At 39.6% G+C, this 23,128-nt stretch overlaps 2 protein-coding genes across 2 annotated transcripts in view; one reads left to right on the forward strand and one right to left on the reverse strand.

Annotated features, from left to right (window-relative positions):
* Nucleotides 1-4,118, forward strand: part of aars2 (alanyl-tRNA synthetase 2, mitochondrial (putative)) — a 32,202-nt gene extending 28,084 nt beyond the window's left edge. The window contains exons 20-22 of the mRNA XM_036565114.1: nucleotides 1,306-1,389; nucleotides 3,042-3,155; nucleotides 3,264-4,118. Coding sequence (XP_036421007.1) covers nucleotides 1,306-1,389; nucleotides 3,042-3,155; nucleotides 3,264-3,449 — 384 coding nt within the window. The 3' untranslated portion in view covers nucleotides 3,450-4,118. The remainder of the gene's footprint in view (nucleotides 1-1,305; nucleotides 1,390-3,041; nucleotides 3,156-3,263) is intronic.
* Nucleotides 4,119-4,716: 598 nt separating this feature from the next.
* LOC118804588 (calpain-2 catalytic subunit-like) overlaps nucleotides 4,717-23,128 on the reverse strand; it is a 31,709-nt gene continuing 13,297 nt past the window's right edge. Inside the window, exons 7-21 of the mRNA XM_036565115.1 lie at nucleotides 22,299-22,384; nucleotides 20,093-20,167; nucleotides 18,776-18,936; nucleotides 15,745-15,914; nucleotides 14,612-14,623; nucleotides 13,774-13,985; nucleotides 11,154-11,190; nucleotides 10,947-11,012; nucleotides 10,799-10,856; nucleotides 10,645-10,709; nucleotides 9,624-9,692; nucleotides 8,554-8,632; nucleotides 8,298-8,414; nucleotides 8,150-8,208; nucleotides 4,717-5,657 (exon numbers count right to left, since the gene is read on the reverse strand). Coding sequence (XP_036421008.1) covers nucleotides 5,634-5,657; nucleotides 8,150-8,208; nucleotides 8,298-8,414; nucleotides 8,554-8,632; nucleotides 9,624-9,692; nucleotides 10,645-10,709; nucleotides 10,799-10,856; nucleotides 10,947-11,012; nucleotides 11,154-11,190; nucleotides 13,774-13,985; nucleotides 14,612-14,623; nucleotides 15,745-15,914; nucleotides 18,776-18,936; nucleotides 20,093-20,167; nucleotides 22,299-22,384 — 1,290 coding nt within the window. The 3' untranslated portion in view covers nucleotides 4,717-5,633. The remainder of the gene's footprint in view (nucleotides 5,658-8,149; nucleotides 8,209-8,297; nucleotides 8,415-8,553; nucleotides 8,633-9,623; nucleotides 9,693-10,644; nucleotides 10,710-10,798; nucleotides 10,857-10,946; nucleotides 11,013-11,153; nucleotides 11,191-13,773; nucleotides 13,986-14,611; nucleotides 14,624-15,744; nucleotides 15,915-18,775; nucleotides 18,937-20,092; nucleotides 20,168-22,298; nucleotides 22,385-23,128) is intronic.

Genomic DNA, 23,128 nt, shown 5'->3' on the forward strand with positions numbered 1-23,128 from the left:
GTAACCTGCAAATGTCTCTTTTCCATTTCTTTATGCATTTAATAAGCTTTATGTAGGTGTGTGCTGCCCATGGACAGTGTAAAACTACATTGATTAACATGTCAGCCTGTTGCGCAAGGCATGGCAAACGGCCCGGTTTCCACGTTTGGCCTTTAGAAAACTACAAATGAAAAATGCACACAAATATAAATACACACAACGTTTACATCACCAAAAATGATGTCCATGACTTTCATCTTTTATCCAAAGGGCTTAAAAATAAGGCAGGAGTTAGTTTTGAGCGTCATGACTCAGAAAGACTAGAGACTCAAAGTGGAAGAATTCCACTAGTCGACTATTTTTCCTGTGAAAGGACTCGTTTCCTACCGTAAACTGAATAAGCAGCAGCGTCGTCAGTTTCTGTCACTGTGTTGATGCTCAGTTTATTTTATTTCGGAAGACGAGAGACGCATTAGAGCTCAACTTCGCCCCCTGAGCTGGAAACAAGCAAAGCGTCAAAAGCATCAATGCCCCCTCAGTACTTAAACTTCAGCCTTCCTGGAGAAACTCACCAGGTGAAACGGCCATTTTCCTCATGGTAGCAAAAGAAAGAAACACAGCGTCTCTGTTTGACTGATTTTGACAGCGTCTGCAGGTCAAACAAGCACAACATTCACCACGAGGCTGAAGCTGACTTGTTATCCACCAACTTCAAATTGGAATTTGTCGTTCCACCTTAAATGGTGCAGCAGTGAGGCGCCGGAATGTGACTACTGCACCATTTAAGGTGGAACGGATCATTCAAATAAGAAGCTGGCGAAAAAGGTCAGCTTCAGCTTCGTACATTCACCATCATTTAGCTGTCTTTTCTGTAAACTTTGTTCGGCTCGATCGTTTCGGTTTCTGTTGTCGTCTAAAATCAATTCAAACTAGCGGCTGCTTTAAGTTGGCTGAGCTGGTTTTAGTGCTGAGTTGTTCTTATCTTAATCCTGGGCGCTATCACACTGTCATTAAAAGGCTACAGTACTGCCACCTTTATTCAGTATTATGGCCTTAAATGAGCTGAAGAATGCAGACTGACTTGTTTAGGACTTGAAGATTAGGACTGTTGGCTTGGGACTCGACTTGAGACTCGCCTGTACTGACTCGGGACTTGAATCGAGATTCGACTATCTTGACTTGGGACTTGACTCGGGACTTGGGTATGAAGACTTGTTACTTGCGACTTCTGGTTTGTGCTGTAGTGTTAATTGCACTAGTTAATTACATTATTGTGGTGTGTGTGTTTGTGTGTGTGTGTGTGTGTGTGTGTGTGTTGCTCTATAGGCTGCTGCTAAAGCAAAGGAACTGCTGAACAGACACTCTAATAAAGCCGTTCTGGTGGACACACTGGAGACGGACTCCATATCGGTAATACTCCATCTCTCCTTTCCTTTCCTCTTCATCCTTCAGTTTTTCCTCTCATTCTTGTTCTCTTAATGCTTGTGATATTCACTGACCACAGAATAAAGCCTGATAGGTCAGCCGGTTACCTTGTAGTGACCACAGCAGCAGTCAGTAGAGCGCAGGGAAATGAGTTATAAAATAATATGGAACAAAATCCTCTAATAAAATAATCAACTGTCCAAATTAGGTTTAAATTCGGCTTCAGCAAATTTATTCACCAAATAATTCTTTCAGACGTTCTTTAGTCTGGATAAACGTTCCATACGACACTGTTCACGCTGTGCAGTGCTGATGAAGCGAGATGTCTGGCTTCACCTCTTTAATACTAGTATTCTATTTCTGCACTTTACATATTGAACATATAAACATAGTTTTGGCCAAACAAGTCAAACTTTCTTTGAAAAGCTTTCCTGAATCCATTCACTGCTTCCTTACATGTGTGGGCCTCATGGACCTGAGTGCTGAGTGGGTGGTTCCAGCGTGCCAGATGAAAAAGCTATTTAAGTAGTAGTGGACGGTTTGGCCAGAAATGTACACCGATCAGGCATAACATTATGACCACCTCATTGTTTCTACACTCATTGTCCAGTTTATCAGCTCCACTTACTATATAGGTGCACTTTGTAGTTGTTACTATTTGGGTGGTGGATCATTCTCAGCACTGCAGTGACACTGACGTGGTGGTGGTGTGTTGCGCTGGTCTGAGTGGATCAGACACAGCAGTGCTGCTGGAGTTTTTAAACACCTCAGTGTCACTGCTGGACTGAGAATAGTCCACCAACCAAAAATATCCAGCCAACAGCGTCCTGTGGGCAGCGTCCTGACACCACTGATGAAGGACTAGAGGATGACCAACACAAACTTTGCAGCAGCAGATGAGCTATCGTCTCTGACTTTACATCTACAAGGTGGACTGACAGGGTAGGAGTGTCTAATAGAGTGGACAGTGAGTGGACACTGTGTTTAAAAACTGATCCACTCGTATCAGCACAACACACACTAACACACCACCACCACGAATCCGGACCCAGACGCTGTCCTATGCGGACCTGGACCTATAACTGATAAACTATGGAGAATTATTTAATTTCGACAGGGTGGTCCTATTTTTAGCGGCGTAACTTTTCTAGCCTTTACGGTAGCTTTAGCGGTCTGGGAGACTCACAGACCAATCACATGAGTCGAAAATATCACATGACGCTACTCAGCCAATCAGATCTGTGCATTACGATGAGCACTGAGACTCGAATGAGCAACGCACACACAGTGGAGGGACGAGGCGAGACACAGCAGTCAGAGAAGAAAGTGAGTCAGAGGGAGGTTATTTCACATGTCGTGCTCTAAAAAGAGAAAACTGACTATAAATGTTGTTGAAATGTTACTGAATTGTACTTTATTTGATTTGAAATTCACTTGTTGACTGTAGAAGATGTTGATATTCCTACTTCAGTTTACAGTATATGGCACTGAATCATAATGCAGGTTAGATATTATGATGTTTTGGACCTTTGCTTGAGAAAACTGGACCTTATTGAATTTTAATTAAATACCTGGTATAGAAGGTGGTGCTGCTGCTGCTGCTGTTGATGATGATGATGATGACTCCTACTTTGCAGGTGGTGATGAAGACGGTGAATCAGCTGAGTGAACATGCTCCAGACTCTCTGATCATGCTGCTCTCCCACCTCCAGCCTTCAGGGAGAGTTCTGTGTGCCTGCCAGGTTCCCAAGGTAAAACGCACATATAGTCATATGCAAATATTTATGTCTCTCTCTCTCTCTCTCTCTCACACCATCACTATCTCTCTGTATCCACCCCTCCTCTCTCTCCCTCTGCAGGGTCAGGTTGCTGTATCTGCAAGTGAGTGGGCTCTGGCTGTTTGTGGCCGCTTGGGGGGAAACGCAGGTGGCTCAGCAACGGTAGCTAAAGGTGTCGGCATGGCAACAGATGTCACTGACCTGCTGGAGACGATGCGCTGGGCTGAAGAGTTCGCCCACAACAAACGCCAGCAGACAACAAACTGAGCTCCACACTAATCTAACATCACACACACACACACACACAAAGGGAACACACACTCGGACCCTCACACTCGGACCCTCACACATTCAGTGAAATGAGAACTCTACAGACACATTTTGAACTGGCAACATATTTATTACAGAGGATAAAATTAAAAATCTAAAATATCGTAGGGCTGTCAAACGTTCAAAATAATGACACAAATTAATGTGATTAATCACAGTGAATCACCTTTGTCTTATTTGAACTTTGACCCTGACTGCATTTTGTTACAGTTATTTGAGTGGACAAAATAAGCTTCATCAGAATGTATTAATTACTTTCAGTAATGCTGTAACATCATTTTCATCAGGCTTACATGAACTGAACACGAGTGAACGGTGTCCAGTTTTCATCACAAACATTCAGTGAGAGCAGCAGTGGCTGCATGTTCCAGCCAATCAAAATATATATTATATATACAGTCAGTGGTTCTGACTCCTTCGTGACTGTAGCCTCTCACTCTCCTTCATACAGCTCAGCACTAAAATATTGAAGTCTTGTACTGGAAATTGAATGGTATGCAATCTTTTGTTTTCATTGGTATGTAAAAATATTTCTTTTTCCTTTGTTGTAAAAGGAAGACTGTACTGTGTTTTATATTAAATGGGCATTAAATTATTTTCCTAACATTCAAGATTAGATTTTTCTTATTTCGTTAAGTGCAGTTAAACTACCTCTGAAGCCAAAGCTCAACAATTTTTTTATTCGAAGCAAAGTACCTCATGGGCCTGCCTTATTCACTCGTTTCCTTGCTCACTCACTCACTCACATTTGGCAGGTTGAAGATTCATAGATTTCTAAGAGCATTAAGAAACGCTGAGGAAGCAAGACTCAGAAAAGGGGAACCCATCCTCAGACCTGTTCCTACACATTTTGGAGGGCAACTCCTGAACATTAATTAACTTTTAATGTACTGCATATGACAGATGCTCTTATCCAGAAAGGCTGTCTAATCAGATTTGAGAGGAGAGTCTTTCCCAAGGATTCTTAATGGCAGGCTAAGATACCTGAAGTGGGAAATGGTCTCCAGTACTGAGGGCTGTGGTGTTATCTAACTGTGAGGGAAGACTGAGTTTAAGCTCACTGGGCCTCATTCATTAATATCGTCCAAATTTTTTGACTAAATGTGTTCTTGAGAAAGGTCCTAAGAAAAAGTCTACGTCAGATTCATGACGTGTTCTTAAACCACAGAACTGTTCACACCTTTGTGCTCTCGAGTGTGTGCAGATTCTGTTCTTACCTAAAAACAAATGCCAAAAAAGAAACCATAAACATCAGTGAATGTCAGAATCTTCGTAGAAAATGTGTAAGTTGGTTTTAAGAAGAAATTTCGTCTTAAGAACGGTTGGTGAATGAGGACCATAAACAAACGTGTGCTTTATTGGTGATGTGTGCAGCAGAGCTTCAATCAGGCCTGAATATTTAACTGCGAAATAAAATTTATGAAGCAGTGATTAAATCTTCAGACCAAATTACTATCTGTAAAGTATACATAAAGTATATTTTAAATAAATGTAGTAATAAATTCTTCTGAGTATTCTTAAAATGCTTAATGAAATGTTTAAAAATACCTTTTGGTTTGATTTCTATCTTTTAAATCTACATTGTGTAATTTCTTATATTTCCTTTATTCCTTGTATTAATAATTTGGCATCATTGCAGGTTTTTAATAATGTCATACTAATAAAAACTGATTTTACAATGAAATACAAAAATATTACAAAAAACAACTCAAAAATGACATCAATACTAAAAACAAACTAAAAGAAGTAAATAAAATGTCAGAAATAATTTCTCATTAAAAAAATATAAAAATATATATAATAAAATAATATAAGACGTATGGCATGTGGTTCAAAATTCGAGTGGCGAACATACACAGTTTAATTTCTGATAATCACAAAATCAGTTTCATAATGAATTATAATCCATAGATAAACACCTCCACAGTGGATGAGTTTCATCAGCTGTAATATACGCTGTAAAGACTGAAGGCTCGTCCCATGTTGCTCTGCTCTGCTCTGATCTCTCTCTGCTTATAGTAAAGCTTTAGTCAGATTAGGAGGAGACGCTGCTCCTGTTTCTGTCTGTTATGTTTGTCTTTCTGTGCTGCCCTGCTGACCACAGCCTGCTGTTGTCCTCCTTTAAAGCATAGTCACACTCAGCCACTAGATGGAGACAGAGAACAGTTAGCGTTAGCAGCATGTAAAGGAGAAGTCATTGAGGGGCTCAGAGTGGAGTGGCACAACTGTCTAAACGTGGGCCTTATCATCAGGAGACCACCAGTTTGATCCCCAGTGATGCCACAGCCCTCCATAATTGGCTTTGCTCTGTCTAGGCCAGAGGTTGGCAACCCAAATGTTAAGAAGAACCATTTCAATAAAAATCAAACCACACTTGGAAGCCACAACAATTTATGTCTGTTTTACCATCTTGGCTGTAAATATGTCTCGGTATGTGTTGATGTACTAGTAAAGGCTAAAAAATATAAATGAAAATCCAGACTTACTTTGCTCTGCTTTAAGCTTTAGCTCAGCTATAGCCGCTTTTCTCGCATCTCTGGCAGGAAACTTTTCCGCAAAAGTAGAACTGAATGAATAGGCTGAATGTAACTGCTGCACCGTTTAAGGTGGAATGGGAAAATTTGAACAAGAAGCTGGTGAATGAGAAGTGACTTCAGCCTTGCGCCTTTGTGGTGTTTGTCAGTTTCTCGTTGCAGATTAAACGTATCAGGAAACCAGCTGAAATGCTTATAAATGGAAATAAGTCCATTCATCTCCAAATTATCGATGTTCCTCTTAAATCTTTCTCTTTGCTTTTTTGTTAGCCATTAGCTAGGCGAAATTGTTGTCGTTGCTATGGTGACCAGCAGTCTGCGTGCCAGCCTTCAGGGTTAAATAGTGAATTAGCAGTTCTACATTAACTCCAGCGATTAACACCATTTATTGTTAAACTGTGTTGAACGATCAGCAGAGCTTTATTTTACTGTAAAGGAGGATTATTTTATTTTTACCTACAAATCTAATTCTGCTGTGGAGCCACAACAGGACAGTAAAAGAGCTGCATGTGGCCTCAGAGCTGGGTGTTGCTGACCCTTGCTCTAGGTGGTCACAATGGTCTTTGTTTACATCTCAATGATGGTGGAATTCTCCAGCAAAACTTTGAAACTGAGGCTAAACATTCAGAGACCCTTAGCGAATTTTCACATTGGCCCCCCACCAAACCTACTGATCAGGAAAGCTTGAATAAATGCTAAAATAAACACAGTAATAATTACCTGCAGGGGAAACTGAACCTTAAAACAGTTGTTTTTTAAGTATATACATGAAACAATAATAAATTCAATTAAATAAATACAAATTGGATCCCCTTGGAATTATAAGTTTCTGAGCAGTTTTGAGATATTGAGCTTCAAATATTTAGTAAAATTCTAAATGTAAAATTTGAAAATCCTATCAGATTTGTAGATGAGTTTTTTTGGAACAGGTCAAATGCAGACAGAACAGAAGGTTTTCACTTTCCTCTTGGAATTATAAGGTTCTATCTGACAAAACATGAAAAGAAGCTATGAATTTAAAGGAACACAAACAGATTACTTGTATTTTTTTTTTTTAATTTTTCCCCAATTTTCTCCCGAATTTAGTCGTCTCCAATTCCACCCACTAGTTAGGACTCCCCCAATCACACGATACTACCAGCGCTAGGAGGGTGAAGGCTCAATCAAACTCGCAATCTCCTGATGACAGAGCCTTCGACGCTTAGACGGACTTGTAATTTGTTTCAAACATAAAATTAACAAAATCTAACTGTGTTGATGTATCAAAAAGTTAAATTTAATGTTTTTTCATGACATTTATTTCTTGTTTTAGGACAAATCTCCTGTTTCTTATTCAAAAAATCATTGACTGATGGATTAAGTATCAGCACTAAATATTTTGTCCAGTGCAGAGGTCAGTTTTATGTAGGAACCATTAGTTTAAGTGTCTTTTAGGTTTCACAGCAACCAGCTACTGTAATGTATTGTCCCAGCCAGTAAGTGTAGCAGGTCAGTCTAAAGGCCGTGTGAGGTTTTGTTTTATATCAGAAATGTGACTCTAATGCACCGAAATGTTGTTTTGTGAGAAAGAAGAAAAAAAAAAAGTTGGACGAATGAATGAAATGAATGTTTATGTTGTAATTAAGACCCTGTCAATTCAAATGTACACTATTTAATTACCGTTAAGGCTTAAAATAGTAATAATAATGCAGTAAGACTTTTTAAAAAAAAAACTTTAAGAAGACAGGCAGAGCTTCAGCAGCATATTTTTAATGTTTCATAAAGTTTTATAAACTTTTCCCCGCAGTCACTGAGCAGAGCGGCGACGTGACAAAGAAGCAGAACCTGACTGGTCCTCTTGTGTGTTTCACAGTGCTGATTGGCTCACAGGTAGAACCTTATAGAACTAAGTGAGAGTTTGAATTTGCTGATTTTGTTTTCTAGATAAAGAGTCCAAAAATGCACACAATTAAAAAAGACACACCTCACATAATGTGAAGAAGTTGTCACAGAATAAGAATATGTGAATAACTTCATTTTGACAAACATGTCAGATGGAACCTTAAAACTCCAAGTGTCTCTTTTCCGCTTTGGAAGTTATCAGTGATGACTGAGAACACAAACCTCCATCATGTTGAATTCTACCTTGCCTGTTCCGTCCTTGTCCAACGTTTGAAATATTTCTGTATACAAGAACATAATTGATCATCTTTACAGATCTGAATTCAGTATTTTACACATTAAATACAGGTTACTGATATCAGACACTTACTAAACATGCACTCCAGACGCACCAGGCAGCCCACAAACTCACTGAAGTGGATGGTGAGGTTGGGCTGACTGTAGCGAGCGACGAGGATCTGATGCAGAGAGTTATTCAGAGAGAATCCTGCAAAGTACAAACAACCACACAGACTCTGTTCTACCATCAAAATTAGAGGCAGCTTCAGATTTTAGACTGTGTTCAGCCCCTCAGAGTCATATGCTGATTGGACTGAAAAGCTGAGTGAGTAAGTATCTTCTCAGACCTGCTGCCTCCACAGCCTGCCTCATCTCTGTGCAGCTCATCGTGCCGGATTTGTCCTCGTCTTTCTCCTTGTAGATGTTCTGATAGAACACAAACACAACAGCCAAGAACTTTTATTGTACGTCTTTAGCTTCATACTTTAATTTGTGAGATGGCTTGTATGAATCTTGTAACTTCAGCAAAACTTGCTAAGTGATCTGCATAAACCAACTGGAGTCAATTAATTTGCACAGTCATTGCCCACAAATTGAAAATAGTGCTGATATTTATGTAAATGAACTGCTATGCAATTATTTCATTATACTAAGTCATTAGAGAGACTAAGTTATTAGTTTAAAATACGATCTCATTACTTTGAGATGCTAAGTCATTATTTTAAAACACTATCTCATTCTTTTCAGAGATTGTCATTTTGAGATATCATTGTTTTTAGATCCTGACATTATTTTGAGATCCTAAGTCATAATTTGGAGATATTATCTCATTTTGTGAAGCTCTTATTTTGAGAAACTTTCTTGTTATTTATATTTATAAATATGTATTTATATTTATTTATATTTTCATTTTAAAAGCATAATGCATCTCTAAATAACAAGACTTTTTCTCAATATAACAAACTTTCTCAAAATAATGATTTAGTATCTCAAAATAATTAGCATATTTTACAATAATGACTTAGTATCTCAAAATAATAGGTGCTGGATTTGTATTTTAAGTGGCAGTAATGGGCTTCCATAGAAAAGCAAATATCACTGTCAAGCAAGATCTACATCATGAGGTTTAACTCAAGCATTTCTCCAAAATCATGAAACAGATACTCATACAGCAGGTCTTAACCAATCAGACATTTTGAAGTAGCTGTCCAATAGAAAATGAGTTAAAGCGGTGAATACATGCCACTAAACAAATCTGCTCATATTACTGGTTCTAAGATGAGGGTCAGTTACATCCTGCATCATTATCTGTATTACACTGACAACAGCAAATTTCTGAACCCAACAGTTTTAAAGATGACACAGTATTATATGTATTTATATTTATGACCTTCAGAGAAATGGGTACGTCACTCACCCCATAGCTCTGAATTTTGTCCCAGAGAATCTTTAACTCCACCAGACTGAGTTTTCCACTGCCATCCTTCTGTTAGAGTGATGTGAAGGTTACTTAACTGATCAGTTTGCAAAGTATATTTATATATATATATATATATATATATATATATATATAGATATAGATAGATAGATATATATATATATATATATATATGTAATAACAGTGTTGCATTGTAGTATAATTCAGTAATAGCAGTGGTAGCAGTAACAATAGTAGTATTTAGTAATAGCAAAAGCAATAGGAATAGTAGTGTTGAATAATAGTAGCGGCAGTAGTAATAGCAGTAATAGTAGTAGGATTTAGTAGTATGATTTAGTATTAGCAGTATTAGTAGGATTTATTAATAGTAGTATTTAGTAGTAGTAGCAACAGTAGTAATAATAGTAGTATTTAGAAATGTCAGTAGACTGTAGTCGTTTTCTGCAGTAGTATTTAGATGAAATAGTTGTATGTAGTAGTAGAAGTAGCAGTAAGAGTATTTAGGAATAGTAGCAGTAGTATTTATTATTATTAGTAGTAGTAGGAGCAGTAGTATCAATAGTAGCAGCAGTAGTAATATACTAGCATGTGCGGTTTTAAAGGGGTGGCCAGGGTGGTCAGCGCATGAAAATTAGACTGGCCACCCTAGATTTCCGCCACATCATTGGCTTCCACCTCACTTTAGTAGGAGAGTTGTTTTGCTGTCAGCGATCGGTGGAACAACTGTCCAACCTCTCCTTAACCCCTCCCCCACTTGCACATTCACACTGCAGGAACATCTCTTCTGTCCCGCTTCGCCTTTAAGGGGAGGGTGGTTTCACTGTTCGCTACTGCAGAGCAGCTGTCCAGCCTCTCTCCGGTAGCTGCTTTTCATTTGTAACAGAAACGCATAGGTTCCCTCTATGAAAGTATTTCTAATTTGGCTCAAATATTAATAAGAACATATATGAAAAACCAGTACATGTTAGATTGTGCCCCACTATCATCTATATGAGGATACGTCCAGCAGATTGACCATGTCGCGGCAGCTTTGCAGGCTAAACCCTTCGGTTTGTATGTCTATACCTGTAAAACGCAAACGCAAAGTGAATATTTAAGAGTCTTAAAGCAGTATGTGCAGAGAGGAGAAGAAATGGATCAAATACAGAACTTACGCTTAGTGACCTCTTTGTTCAGAAAGCTCCTCAGCTCAAAGGCAGAGAGTTTCCCGCCCTTTAAGGGATTGGAGAAAAGAAACGCTTAAATGTGACTCAATTCCAACATGTCTTATCCCCACAAACGTTGTCATGCTGAAATACTCACTTCTTCTGCATGCTGTCCAAAGAGACTAATGAACTGACCATCAATCTCATCCTCTGAGATGTCCACCTTAAACAAGTACATGATTTAAAATAAATAAGTTATCAATATATCAATTTAGATTATCAATACAGTTAAACAGAGTTTTCCTGTTTGGTATTCTTTACTGAATATAGGCAGAGCAGAAAATATGAGTAAAGAAAACTTTACTTCTTTAACATTTGATTCCACCTGGTCATCAAGCTCTCTGGAGGAAAAAGCACAGAAATGTTAATGCTGATAACGTAACAGTGTGTCTGGTTTGGAATGTCTGATACTGCCAAACCTTTCTTTTCCTTATACTTTATTACAGCAGAAAAAACTTCATTACTTTTACATTTAACATCACATAACATGTTTACTTAAGTGAGAATGCTGATCCGGTATCAGTTTTTGCCTTCTTAGTCCTACTGTAAGAGGACTGTACTGTCCATTAGAGGTTTCGGAACAGCTTTTCAAAATCTATTACAAATGAGTACAGATTACTTTGAGAAAGTAGTGATGGCTGAATACTGAATACACTGTCCTAAATTAAGGTTTTTTTTTTAGATTAATTGACCCTTATTAGTCCCATAACGGGGAAATTTCACCTCAGCATTTAACCCATCCGTGCAGTGAAACACCACATACACACTAGCAAACACACACACTAGGGGGCAGTGAACACACTTGCCCGGAGTGGTGGGCAGCCCTATCCACGGGACCCGGGGAGCAGTTGGGGGTTAGGTGCCTTGCTCAAGGGCACTTCAGTCACGTACTGTCGGCTCAGGGGATCAAACCAGTGACCTTCTGGTCACAGGGCTGGTTCCCTAACCTCCAGCCCATGACTGCCCCTAAATGTGTTCAGTAATGTATTCCATTATGATACACAAACAAGTATTCATAATACATTTAAAATACATTTAGAACAGCCATCTGTGGAGGGGAATCCAAGAGAGCACAGCTGGCCTCGCTGTCTCTGGGTAGGTAGGATGGCCCCCTGTCTCCCCCCATCACCTAGTGCGATGCTAGTCAGCGCAGGCGTCTGTTAGCTGACGTAACAGATCTGGCGCTTGGCGCTTTCCTCCGAGAGTGTTTAACTATCCAATGACGTTGTGTTAGTGGCAGTTCAAAAAGATGTGGTGGCGCTTCACAGGTCTGAGAGGAAACCTGTGCTAGCTTTCGCCCTGCAAGCGCTGGTAGCATTAGGTGATTGGGGGAGTCCTAACCACTGTGTGGGGATTGGGGAAAAACAAAAATAATAAAAATACATAGAATGTCCACTACTGAGGAAACCGATTGGTTCTATCATCCCTAAAATAAGTTTAGTAATGCTGAGATTAACCCTTTAAAAGGCCAGGGCTTGCTGGCGGAGGCAAAGTTTTATTATACACTTCTATAACCTAAGAACAGCTCAAATAGTTTGCATTGGAGTCCATGCACACTGTAAAAATGGCTCGTCAGATCAACCTAAAAAATTAGTTGTACCAAGCAACTGAACTAGTTTTATTCAACTAAACGTTCATGCAAAGTATTTATTTACGTTGAATAAAACTAGTTAATTTACTTGTTACCACATGAAGTCATTTTTTAGGTTGATCTGACGAGCCACTTTTTACAGTGTAGTTATTGAATAATAAGCCTTAGTATGTAATAAGGCCAGGATTTTCAGGGGTTAGTAACATGTGTATCACATTGATTTATCGCTCTACTCAGGCTTTAGCAGGAACTTCATGCCGTGATCTGATTTAAAACAGTTAATAAACAAGCACCAATGGTGTTTCTTCTAAAGATGGTATATGTCTTTTAAATTCAGTGGCTAAGTATTCTAGTCAAGTGTTGAGTCTCTGAGGTTTGAGTCTGAGCCGAGTGTTGAGTCTGAGGCATGAGCCCAAGCCGAGTGGTGAGTCTCTGAGGTTTGAGTCTGAGTCAAGTGTTGAGTCTGAGGCGTGAGTCCGAGCCGAGTGGTGAGTCTTTGAAGTGTGAGTCCAAGTCAAGTGTTGAGTCTCTGAGATGTGAGTCTGAGTCGAGTGTTGAGTCTCTGAGATGTGAGTCCAAGTCGAGTGTTGAGTCTGAGATATGAGTCAGAGGTGATTGTTGAGTCTCTGAGGTGCAAGTCTGAGTTGACTGTTCAGTCTCTGAGGTGCGAGTCCGAGTCAAGTGCTGGGTCTCTGAGGTTCGAGTCCAAGTCGAGTGGTGAGTCTCTGAGGTGTGAGTCAGAATGGAGTGTTGAGTCTCTTCATCCTCTGAGGTGGAAGTCTCTAGGTGTGAGTCCGAGTTGAGCCTCACGTCTCTAAGATGGGTTCAAGTCAAGTCACTGAGGTGTGAGCCTGAGTAGAGTCTGGAATGTCTGGGGCGCAAGTCTGAGTCGAGTGTCTGGGGTGCAAGTCTGAGTCGAGTCTCGAGTCTCTGAGGTCCGAGTCCGAGTTGAGACTTGAGTCTCCGGGTTGTGAGTCTGTGTCAATTCTCAAAAGAATTTTTCTCTCTTTATTGTCAGTTATGATACACCTTACAGTCAAGTCGCTGACTCGAGTCTGTATTTCGGGTATGCGCTCATTTTTTAGCCAAAATAAAATTTTCAATCTGTTTTCCTAGAGAGTGAGGCCAGTTGTTCTTTCTTGGACTCCCGGCCATGGATGGCTGTGGTATTGCCGGAGATTGATCTCTCGATCATAGGACAGTTGCGGCACTCAGTAGCCCTAGGATCACACGTGTTTGATGACACCACATACGTACGACAGCACCAGTAGCTTGGAAGGGTCTACGACTCTGCCTGAAGAAAAATCCAGGGGAAACACTGTGTTGTACTCACTGGAACTCAGCCTGTGTCTCAGAGAAGACGCGCAGGCAGAAGTCCCCATCCTGATTCGGTTCGTAGGTGGAGGGGACGATGAGGTACTCTCCTGGAGGCAGGCGGAAGCGACTGCACACCTCACGTCTGTTGATAAAGGCCTCAGAACGGGCAGCCAGACGGTGGGTCAGGAAGAATTTGCGATCCAGGCGGATATTCCCCTCTCCTGAGTACTGAGGTAATCGATTTACAATTTAAATCCTTAAAGGAATTCTCCAGCATTTTTCCAACTTAATCTCTGTATGCCATATTTGTAACATATGGACAGGACATAAGAGTAGCAGTTGTGTGCAAAAGTTTCAGTACCCCCTGGTCAAATTACATGTTCTGATTTTCTAAGTGAAAATTTAACACATCCTCTACAGGGGACAGACTTAAATATGGCAAATGTTAGTGTACAGTTTATTTTTATCTGCTTTAAAATAGTTAAAAAAGATAAATATAAAATAAAATGTGCCATAACTGCCGCACACCGTTTTGTTCCCTCAACATGTTAAATTCAGCAAATAAACAGTAATTGTGCATTAATATGTGCAGAAGTGTTTACTCTGTAGAGGATGTTTTGACTTATTTTGGAGTAGGAGTAGCTATGAGAGTGAGGAACAATCTGGACCTGTTGTGAGTTTAAGAGGTCAAATCAGTAGCTCACTTAAGCCCAGCCAGTCAATCAATCCACAGCTGTTACACTATTCTACCTCCCATATGTGCTGCATATGTGTTGCTGTTAGTTTGTCAATCATCTGTCTTAGCAGAAGCAGGGGCGGGAAGTGCGTGTATAGCTGTTGTATTGTGCACGTACCTTCACAGGAAGCTGTGGGAAGGAAACAGGATTCAGGGAATGTTTGGCAATGTGTCAAATGTCATGAGCTAAGCTTGCTTAATCTAAGATCAGGCCCTGACTGTCAGAGGTGGGTAGAAGAGGCTAAACCCTTCCTCAAGTACAAGTATTGTTACTTCAGTGAAATAATGACAAAATAACTTGAGTAAAAACATGGAATCAGTTTAAAAACCTGCTACTGAGTTCTCTATAGAACTGCTGTGGAACTTCGTAGTAGCATCTAAAAGCACAAATTTCTCAAATTTGTTAGGTGCTATTCCTCTTGTTTGGGATTCTTTTGGTCTGAAATAATAATAATAATAATAATAATAATAATAATAATAATAATAATTTATTTATGATGCACTTTTCATTTTAGTTACAAACTCACCATGCTTTACACAGCAATGTAAGTAAATCATGCAGTCGTATACAAAAGTTTGTATGCCACCTGGTCAAATGACATGTTCTGTATTTAGGTGGAAATATTTGAACATATTGTCTACAGGAAACAAACCTAAACATGGCATTTTCCTGCAAAATTCACTCCACAATTCCTATTCATTTGCTGATTTCGACATATAGGAAAAAATAGAACTGTAGTATGTGCCAAAACTTTTGCACAGGCCATATTTCTTTTTTATTTTCCTCCCAATACGTTAAATTCAGCAAATAAACATTAACCGTGCATTAAATTGTTTAGAAATATGTTTTCTGTAGATGATGCGTTTACTTATGTACACGCAGAAAGTCAACAAAACAAGTAAGTTGGCCAGCAGTGCCAAAACTTTTGCATACAACTGTAGGAAACATAAAAACACTATATGCTAGCCTAAACAAACATGTTCTAATGAGGATTTAAAAATGCCTCTCAAGCGTCAAAGATAAAAATAAAAATGAAAATAAATCAAAAATAAAGTGCAAGTGATATCGAAGATATGAGCATATTCCAGTTTAGTGTATATGGCTCATTCAGAGTTGAAAACACATTTTTAACTGACCTTGACTTCAAAATAACATTGTTTTGCTTTGAAAGATGCAATATCTTTATTATTTTTATTTTATTAAAAGCTTTAAAACCATTACCCAAGCAGACAAGCATCCAAGCACTTCACCTGGTAGATGGTGAACCCAATGGTCAACAGTCCCTCTCCAAGCTTCTTCATCTTGCGCCGGTTCTTCTGGACCAAAGCCACCACAAAGCTGCAGCCTGTGTGATTATCATGTGGATCGTCATCCTCCTCGTTCAGCTTAATCACAAACTGAGGGTTCATCCAGAACGTACCTGCAGAGATCCATGAGGAAGGTCAGCAACAGCTACATCTGGACTTTAAAATGACACTTAAGCCAAAAATCTAATTTACACAGTTTACTTACCAAATGAACCAAATGTAGTCAATCAGCCAAGACATACATTATATGGCCAAAGTATGTGGACACTTGACCATCACACTTGTATGAGCTTGCTGGACACCCCATTCCAAAACATTTAAATTAATATGGAGTTGTCCGCCCCACATTAACGGCTACAATAACCTCCACTCTTGGAAGGTTTGGAAGTGTGTTTGTGGGAATTTGTGCTCATTGTGCTCACTGAGGTCAGGCAGTGATGTTGGACTGTGGAAGGTGGGGGGCCATCATCTCCACCAGTATTGTCATCTCTTGCACGAGAGCAGAGAGTCCACCATCCAACAGTCCACATTCTGTAAGAGGGTTTGGTTTTAATGGGTGGCATATGACCATATATTCCATCCATTGCCTTATAAGGTCATGAAATGAATATTCCAAAAAAGTTGGGACGCTGTGCAGAATGTAAATAAAAATAGGATGCAATGATGTGCAAATCAAGTAAACCATATTTTTAAAGGAAAATGCTACAAAGATAACATATCAAATGTTAAAAATGAGAAATATATGCCCATTTTGAATTTGATGCCAACAACACACACACATATATATAGCATATATATATATATTCTTCGAGAAAATCTAAATCTCGTGTAAATGGAACAAAAGAAATGGCCCGAAATGACTTCAACTTATGTCAGAGTTTGTTTCAACAGGACAAGAAGGCCTGACTGGCAATCGATGGAACAATATATCCCAAATTTGTTCAGTGGGGTTCAGGTCAGAGCTCTGTCTTTGTATGCTGTAGCATTAACATTACCCTTCACCAAAACTAAGGGGCCCAATCCCTGAAAAACAGCCTCAGCTCATTATCCCTCCTCCACCAAACTTTACTGTTGGCACTATGTATTCCAGTAGGTAGCGTTATCCTGGCATCCGCCAAACCCAGATTCATCCATCAGACTGCCAGATAGTGAAGCGTGATTCTTCACTCCAGAGAACACGTTTCCACTGCTGCAGAGTCCTGTGGCAGCACACTTTACACCAATCCTGCCGAGACTGGCCATTGCACATAGTGATCTTAGGCTTATGTGCAGCTGCTCAGCCATGCAAACTCATTTCATGAAGCTCCCGATGCTTCTTCTGCTGATGTTGCCTCTAGAGTTTGACGCTCTGAAGCAGGTGATGCAAGCAACAGTGATTTTTACGTGTTACACACTTCAGCACTCAGCAGCCCCGCTCTGTCAATTCGCATGGTCTGCCATTTTGTGGCTGAGCTGCTGTTGCTCCTTGACGCTTCCATTTCACAATAATAACACTTACAGTTGACCAGGGCAGACCTAGCAGAGCAGAAATTTCATGAAGTGACTTGTGGCAAAGGTGGCATCCTATGAGAGTGCCATGTTTAAAGTCACTGACCTCTTCGGTACAACCACTTCTACCCCCAGTGTTTGTCTATGGGGATTGCATGGCTATGTGCTTGATTTTATACACCAGGTGTTCAAGTAGTTTTGGCAATGGGTGTGGCTAAAACACCAGAACTCAATAATTAGGAGGAGTGTCCACATAGTTTTGACCATATAGTGTCTGAAGTTTGCTTCTTTAGTTTGCACTGGACCTACAAGGCTAGTGTAGTTAACAAGTAATGGAACCTTATACCTGATTAATTAGACCTGTGCAAACTGCATCAGTAAATTATTACACACTTTCCTCAAACCGCCTTGAGTCGTGCAAGGGAAATTTTCAAAGATTCCACATAATTAAATGTTAAGACATAAACAAAGTAATTATTGTTTGATGTTAAATGTTCCGTTCTAGAGAAACGTACAGAGTCAGAATTGTTCACAGTGGTGGTGATAGGAACCAGACGTCCAGATGAAGTGTTTCTGTGAGTCTTTCTGCTTTCAGTTTTGTCTTCAGTAAGTGAAAAGCATGCTCAGTTGGGTTGAGGTCAGGTGACTGACACAACTATTTAACAACAATCCATTTATGTGCCCTAAGAAGCTCTTGGGTTCCTTTAGTGGTAGTGGTCATTATCCATCTGTACTGTGAAGTGCTGTCCTATCTGTTTCGCAGCATTTTACTGAATTTGAGCAGAAGTATAGCTCTATACACTAATCAATTTACCCGGCTACTACTTCAGCAGTCACATCGTCAATAAACACCAGTGACCCAGTTTCATTGGCTGCCATACAGGCCAATGCCATAACACTACCTCCACCATGTTTGACAGATGATGTTATATGCTTCAGGACATGAGCCATTTCTTTCCTTCTCAATTCCTTTTGGTGTTGCTGAGCTTGGTAGTGCATTGTTGATTTGATTTGGCCTCTCCAAAAGTTTCAGCTATCTTTCTGATAGGTTTGTTTTGTTTTTTCAGCCTAAAGATTGCCCCCTTCACTTGTGTCGACACCTCTTTGGTTCACATATTGAGAGTTCCCATGAACAGCTACCAAATGTGTATTCAACACTTGGACTCACTTGATGCATATTCAAGTCCAGACCTCCTTGGTCATGAAATAACAAGAGAAAAGGCCACACCTGGCCCTGAAACTGCTCCACAGTCAAACTGTCCAATTACTTTTGAGCCTGTGAGAATGGAGGGACTATGCAAAGCATGGCTGTAATTCTTAAACGTAATTGTTTTTCTTGTTGTACCCCTTAAATGTAAGCCAAAAGTCTACACTTTAATCAGATTGTGACCTTCATTTCAAATCCACTGTGGTGCACAGAGGCAATATTACAAAAATCATTTGACTGTCCAAATACTTATGGACCTGACTGTAGTTGATGCATTACGTTCAAAATTCCGGCATCCTCCTGCTGTGGATCCCCTTCTCCAGCTGCCCTCGAACATCGACAGTGCCCATCTCTTAACGCCATCGTCACCCAGCGCGTCTGGAGTCAGGTTACAGATCTCCAGCTGTGAGAAGCGTTGCAGGAAATCTGAGAATGACATCCTGTAGCACAAACACAAGCACAGCTGTACTCATCTGGCACTGATAGTGAAACTATAGGGTTTAAAAATCAGCCAGTATGGTTTTCCTATAGTGCGGTAACAACAACTTAAAGAGAAATTCTACCGATTTTTCAAAACTGCTGCATAATTCAATCATTGAGATGTAAACTCAAACGGAGTTTTAATGTTAAATGCCCCAGATTTTCTTTACAGTGGTGGTTACAGGAACCAGAGATTGCACAAATAATGTTACTTTAATTACTACCCAAAACCAATGTTTCAGGCAAAAAAGCTTTTTGTCTAAGTATTGTAACACAATGGCTCTTATTCACCAAGTTGCATAAAAATGAGTGCAGATTTGACCGCTTTTAAGGACATACGAACTACTCTGCATCTGATTCATGAAAGTTGGAAAGTTGGAAAGATGGAGATTTAAGCTCTATTGAATCAGCTTCGGTGCGTGAAATCAAGCGCCAGCCTAGCAACACCTGATTTACATATAATTTACATGAAGAATGCCCTAATTCTTGCAGATGTTTCATGAGCCAATGGCTGTGCTTGTAGGTGGAGTTTGTGGTGCTTTTTCCCCTACTGACCAAACTGTACAGTGTTCAAACTACGACAACTGGAAAGAATAAAATGATGATAGAATGATGTGATTGTGTAGTGTAAATTAACATTTTTAAACACTGTATTATTGCAGTGTATGTTTTATATTGTTCTTTTTTTGCATAGTGTTAAATGGAATACTAACATCATTTGTTCCACTTTTGTACTGGATTGCTATTTGCTTATATGTCTTAGTATTATTTGCTTTTATATTTTTATTCTTATTATTACGTCAGTGAAAAATTTGCCTGCACTCTTATTACAATCGGATTCGACCATATGCAACTTTGATGAATAAATGCAATTGTCTCAGGCATCAGGCCGCATATTGATAGCTTTCTGTGAGGGAGCTTTGAGTAGCATTAAAACTCTTCAGACGTCTGGTTCCTATCACCACCACTGTGAACAAATCAGACTCACTAGAATGGTGCATTTCACATTAAAACACTGATGTTTGACTTTGACTTACATCTTAACCATATAATTATACAGACATATTGAAAAAAGGATCAAATTTTAACTTTGTGGAATACGAATGTGTAAAGTACCAGAATTCTCCATCCTCCGCTTTATGCCTCAGCCTGGCTCTGTCCTTGCAGCTGATCTCTGTCCACACTGCTGACCTGCAAACCATTACATCTGCTCAGTAATTATTATATTTATAAATTATTATTGTCATTTTATTTGTCACGTCATTTTAAACCATTGGCATAGCTACGGAGGAGCCTGAGCCCCCTCACATGTAGGTCAGGCTTTTTAGATGTAAATAAAATTGTTAAAAATCTAAGATTGTTATTTAAGTGATCGTCCTATGAGTTTATGGGCACATGCCCAGAGGCCCAAGCCACTAGAGGGCCCTGGTGAGCAGTTATGAGAAAATCTAAACAGCTGTTTTGACTCACGGTGGGAAGTTTACTAGCAGCACAGTGGAAACAATAAACTAATTTGTCATTGTGTTACGGCTGATTGTAAATTATCTTAGTCAAGACTTCAGGTTTGTTTAGTATTGAGCTAGCGTTCCTTTGAATGTACTTTGAAGGTGAAGCTCGAGATGTTTAAAAGATGTGCCTGGAGGACCTGTACAAGTGAGACCTGAAATGTCAACAGAGTAGAGCCCATTTCCAAAGCCAAATATAAAATGAGAAAAAAGAAAAAAGTTGCATCGTTCTTGTAGACCGTCATCTACATCATCAAAGGTAAGATATAAATGGAAAAAAACACTTTCCCCGCCAGCTGTGGCAGTATGCTTTAGCCTGGATGCTTAACGGTTTGAGTTGCTATTTTTAAGCTGCTTTTCCTTTCTTTATGTTTATTTCAGCTGTCCGATTTTAATGTATGTCATCTTTATTGGGGTAGATGTTTTGCTTGTGAAGAGTGGATGCATGTTTAATAGGAAGTTTTGCAGTGGGTGTTAACTCTCTTAAATGCCTCATTGTTTGGTTTGATTCCTAGACACTTTGTGGAAATTCATTTTTCCCAGACAGGCAACCAAAATCCAGGACAATCCAGGAAAATCCTGGATGAGTGGCAACCCTGTTTAAAGCGCAGGTCATTCCTACAAACAAGAGAAATCGAAACAGCCAGCAGATCAGTAGTCATAAGCGACTACAGACAGCATCCGCATGGCAACACAGGCCACGCCCATGACAACAGTGCAACTATAGAGCTAAAGCAGCCGGACACTCACCTGCTTTTTAAGGCATTGTGTGTGTGTGTGTACATGTGGGTGTGTATGTGTGTTTTCATAATGAGCTCCTGGAATGGAGAGGGTGTTTTGTTTACACTGCATTGTGGGTATTTCTTTAAGACATATAAGCTACAGGGATCTAAACTCTGAAACAGTATGTCAGAGAGTATTAGGAATGCACGCTCTGCAGGTATTCCAGACTAGCCTTAAGGTTCCTATTTTTCTTCAATCGCTTGTAATTGTGCTGTTATTTTATTTATTTAACTTTTTATACAACCCATAATGTTAAAGTTTCCAATGTTTGCTGTGTGAAGCACTTTGAGATTGTGTAATATATATATATATATATAAGTTCAGAGGTCACCCTTCGGTTATTTAATTTCCAGCCAAAAAGCCCACAAAGTTATTCATTTAGAACTGATAAGTCAAAGGAGTTTCCAAACCTGGAGATGCAGAGACAATGGGACTCCTAACAATCATCTGCAAGACCTAGTAGACACCAAAACTGTCCCAATCAGATAAACAGCACTTAAGGCTTTTATCTTAGAGAGAGAGGAGAAAATCAAGCTCCACTCCTGATTCAGATCTGAACAAATCCATCACTGTATGAAGACAACTCAGCGCAATGGGTCTGAAACGATGTGTAGCTGTGAAGAAGCTCTTACTGAGAAAAAGGAAATAAGCCAAACAAACAAAGAAGCTGCTGGTGTTCTTAGAAACAATGGACTGACCACCCCAGAGTCCAGACCTCAACATCACTGAGTGATGTGTTTGGGATTATTGGCTGGTCAGAAGCAGAAAATGCAACCAACCTCTAAGACTGAACTTTGGAGGTGTGGAGAAATATCCCTGAAAGCAAGTCTCCCAAAAAAGAATGGAAGATGCAAAGCATGAACACAGTAAGTTTTATATTCTATTTCAGGCTTTTTAAGGCTATTTTAAGGCTTCTGTGCAATTTCCTGTTAAATATATATTTTCTGCTTTTTTCTATCACTGAATATCTTGTTCTTAATAGTCATTTTGACTGGAAATTATAATAATAATTATTAACATTAATATTAACTCACCCATCGCTCCAGGGTCCTTTCCACTCCCCCATTCCCCACGGATTCCTAATCCGAATCAGATGAATCATCTCAGGCCTGGCCCGAGCCTGCACAGGTAAACAAAGACCTGCCATTATGTATATGACCAGAACTTCATTGATATACCGTTCACTCCTCGTCCACTTTTTCAGAACCTCTTGCCTTCTACTTCAACCACCACATCACTTTATACTTACATTATAACCTCCACTATATAAGTATATAATTTCTGTTTTTTGTTGTGGGAACAGTTGGAAGAACTTGACTGGCCTGCACAGAGCCCTGACCTCAACCCCATCAAACACCTTTGGGATTAATTAGAACGAAGATTGTGAGCCAGGCCCTCTCATCCAACATCAGTGTCTGACCTCACAAATGCTCTTCTGGATGAATGAGCAAAAATTCCCACAGACACTCTAAAATCTTGTAGAAAGCTTCCCAGAAGAGTGAAGCTGTTATAGCTGCAAAGGGGGACCAACTCCATATTAATGCCTATGGATTTAGAATGGGATGTCATAAAAGCTCCTGGAGGTGTCCCAATACTTTTGTCCATATAGCGTATTAAGTCCCTGTAGATGAAGTGTTAACATATTTTTAGAAAAACAACAAAAGGTTATTGGACAGAGCTCATTTACATACAGCCGTCTTAAGGCACAGTGACAAAAAACATGATATGTGAAAATGAACTATGACTGGTTTTGGAACATGAGCTCACAAAAACAATATCACTCATAAAATAAAATATAAAAGCAGAAAAATATAAATGAACAGTCAGGCACATTCACGTGCACATGTTGCGGTTGCACCAAGGT

This window comes from Colossoma macropomum, unplaced genomic scaffold (genome assembly GCF_904425465.1).
Source record: "Colossoma macropomum unplaced genomic scaffold, Colossoma_macropomum, whole genome shotgun sequence".
Lineage (NCBI taxonomy): Eukaryota > Metazoa > Chordata > Actinopteri > Characiformes > Serrasalmidae > Colossoma > Colossoma macropomum.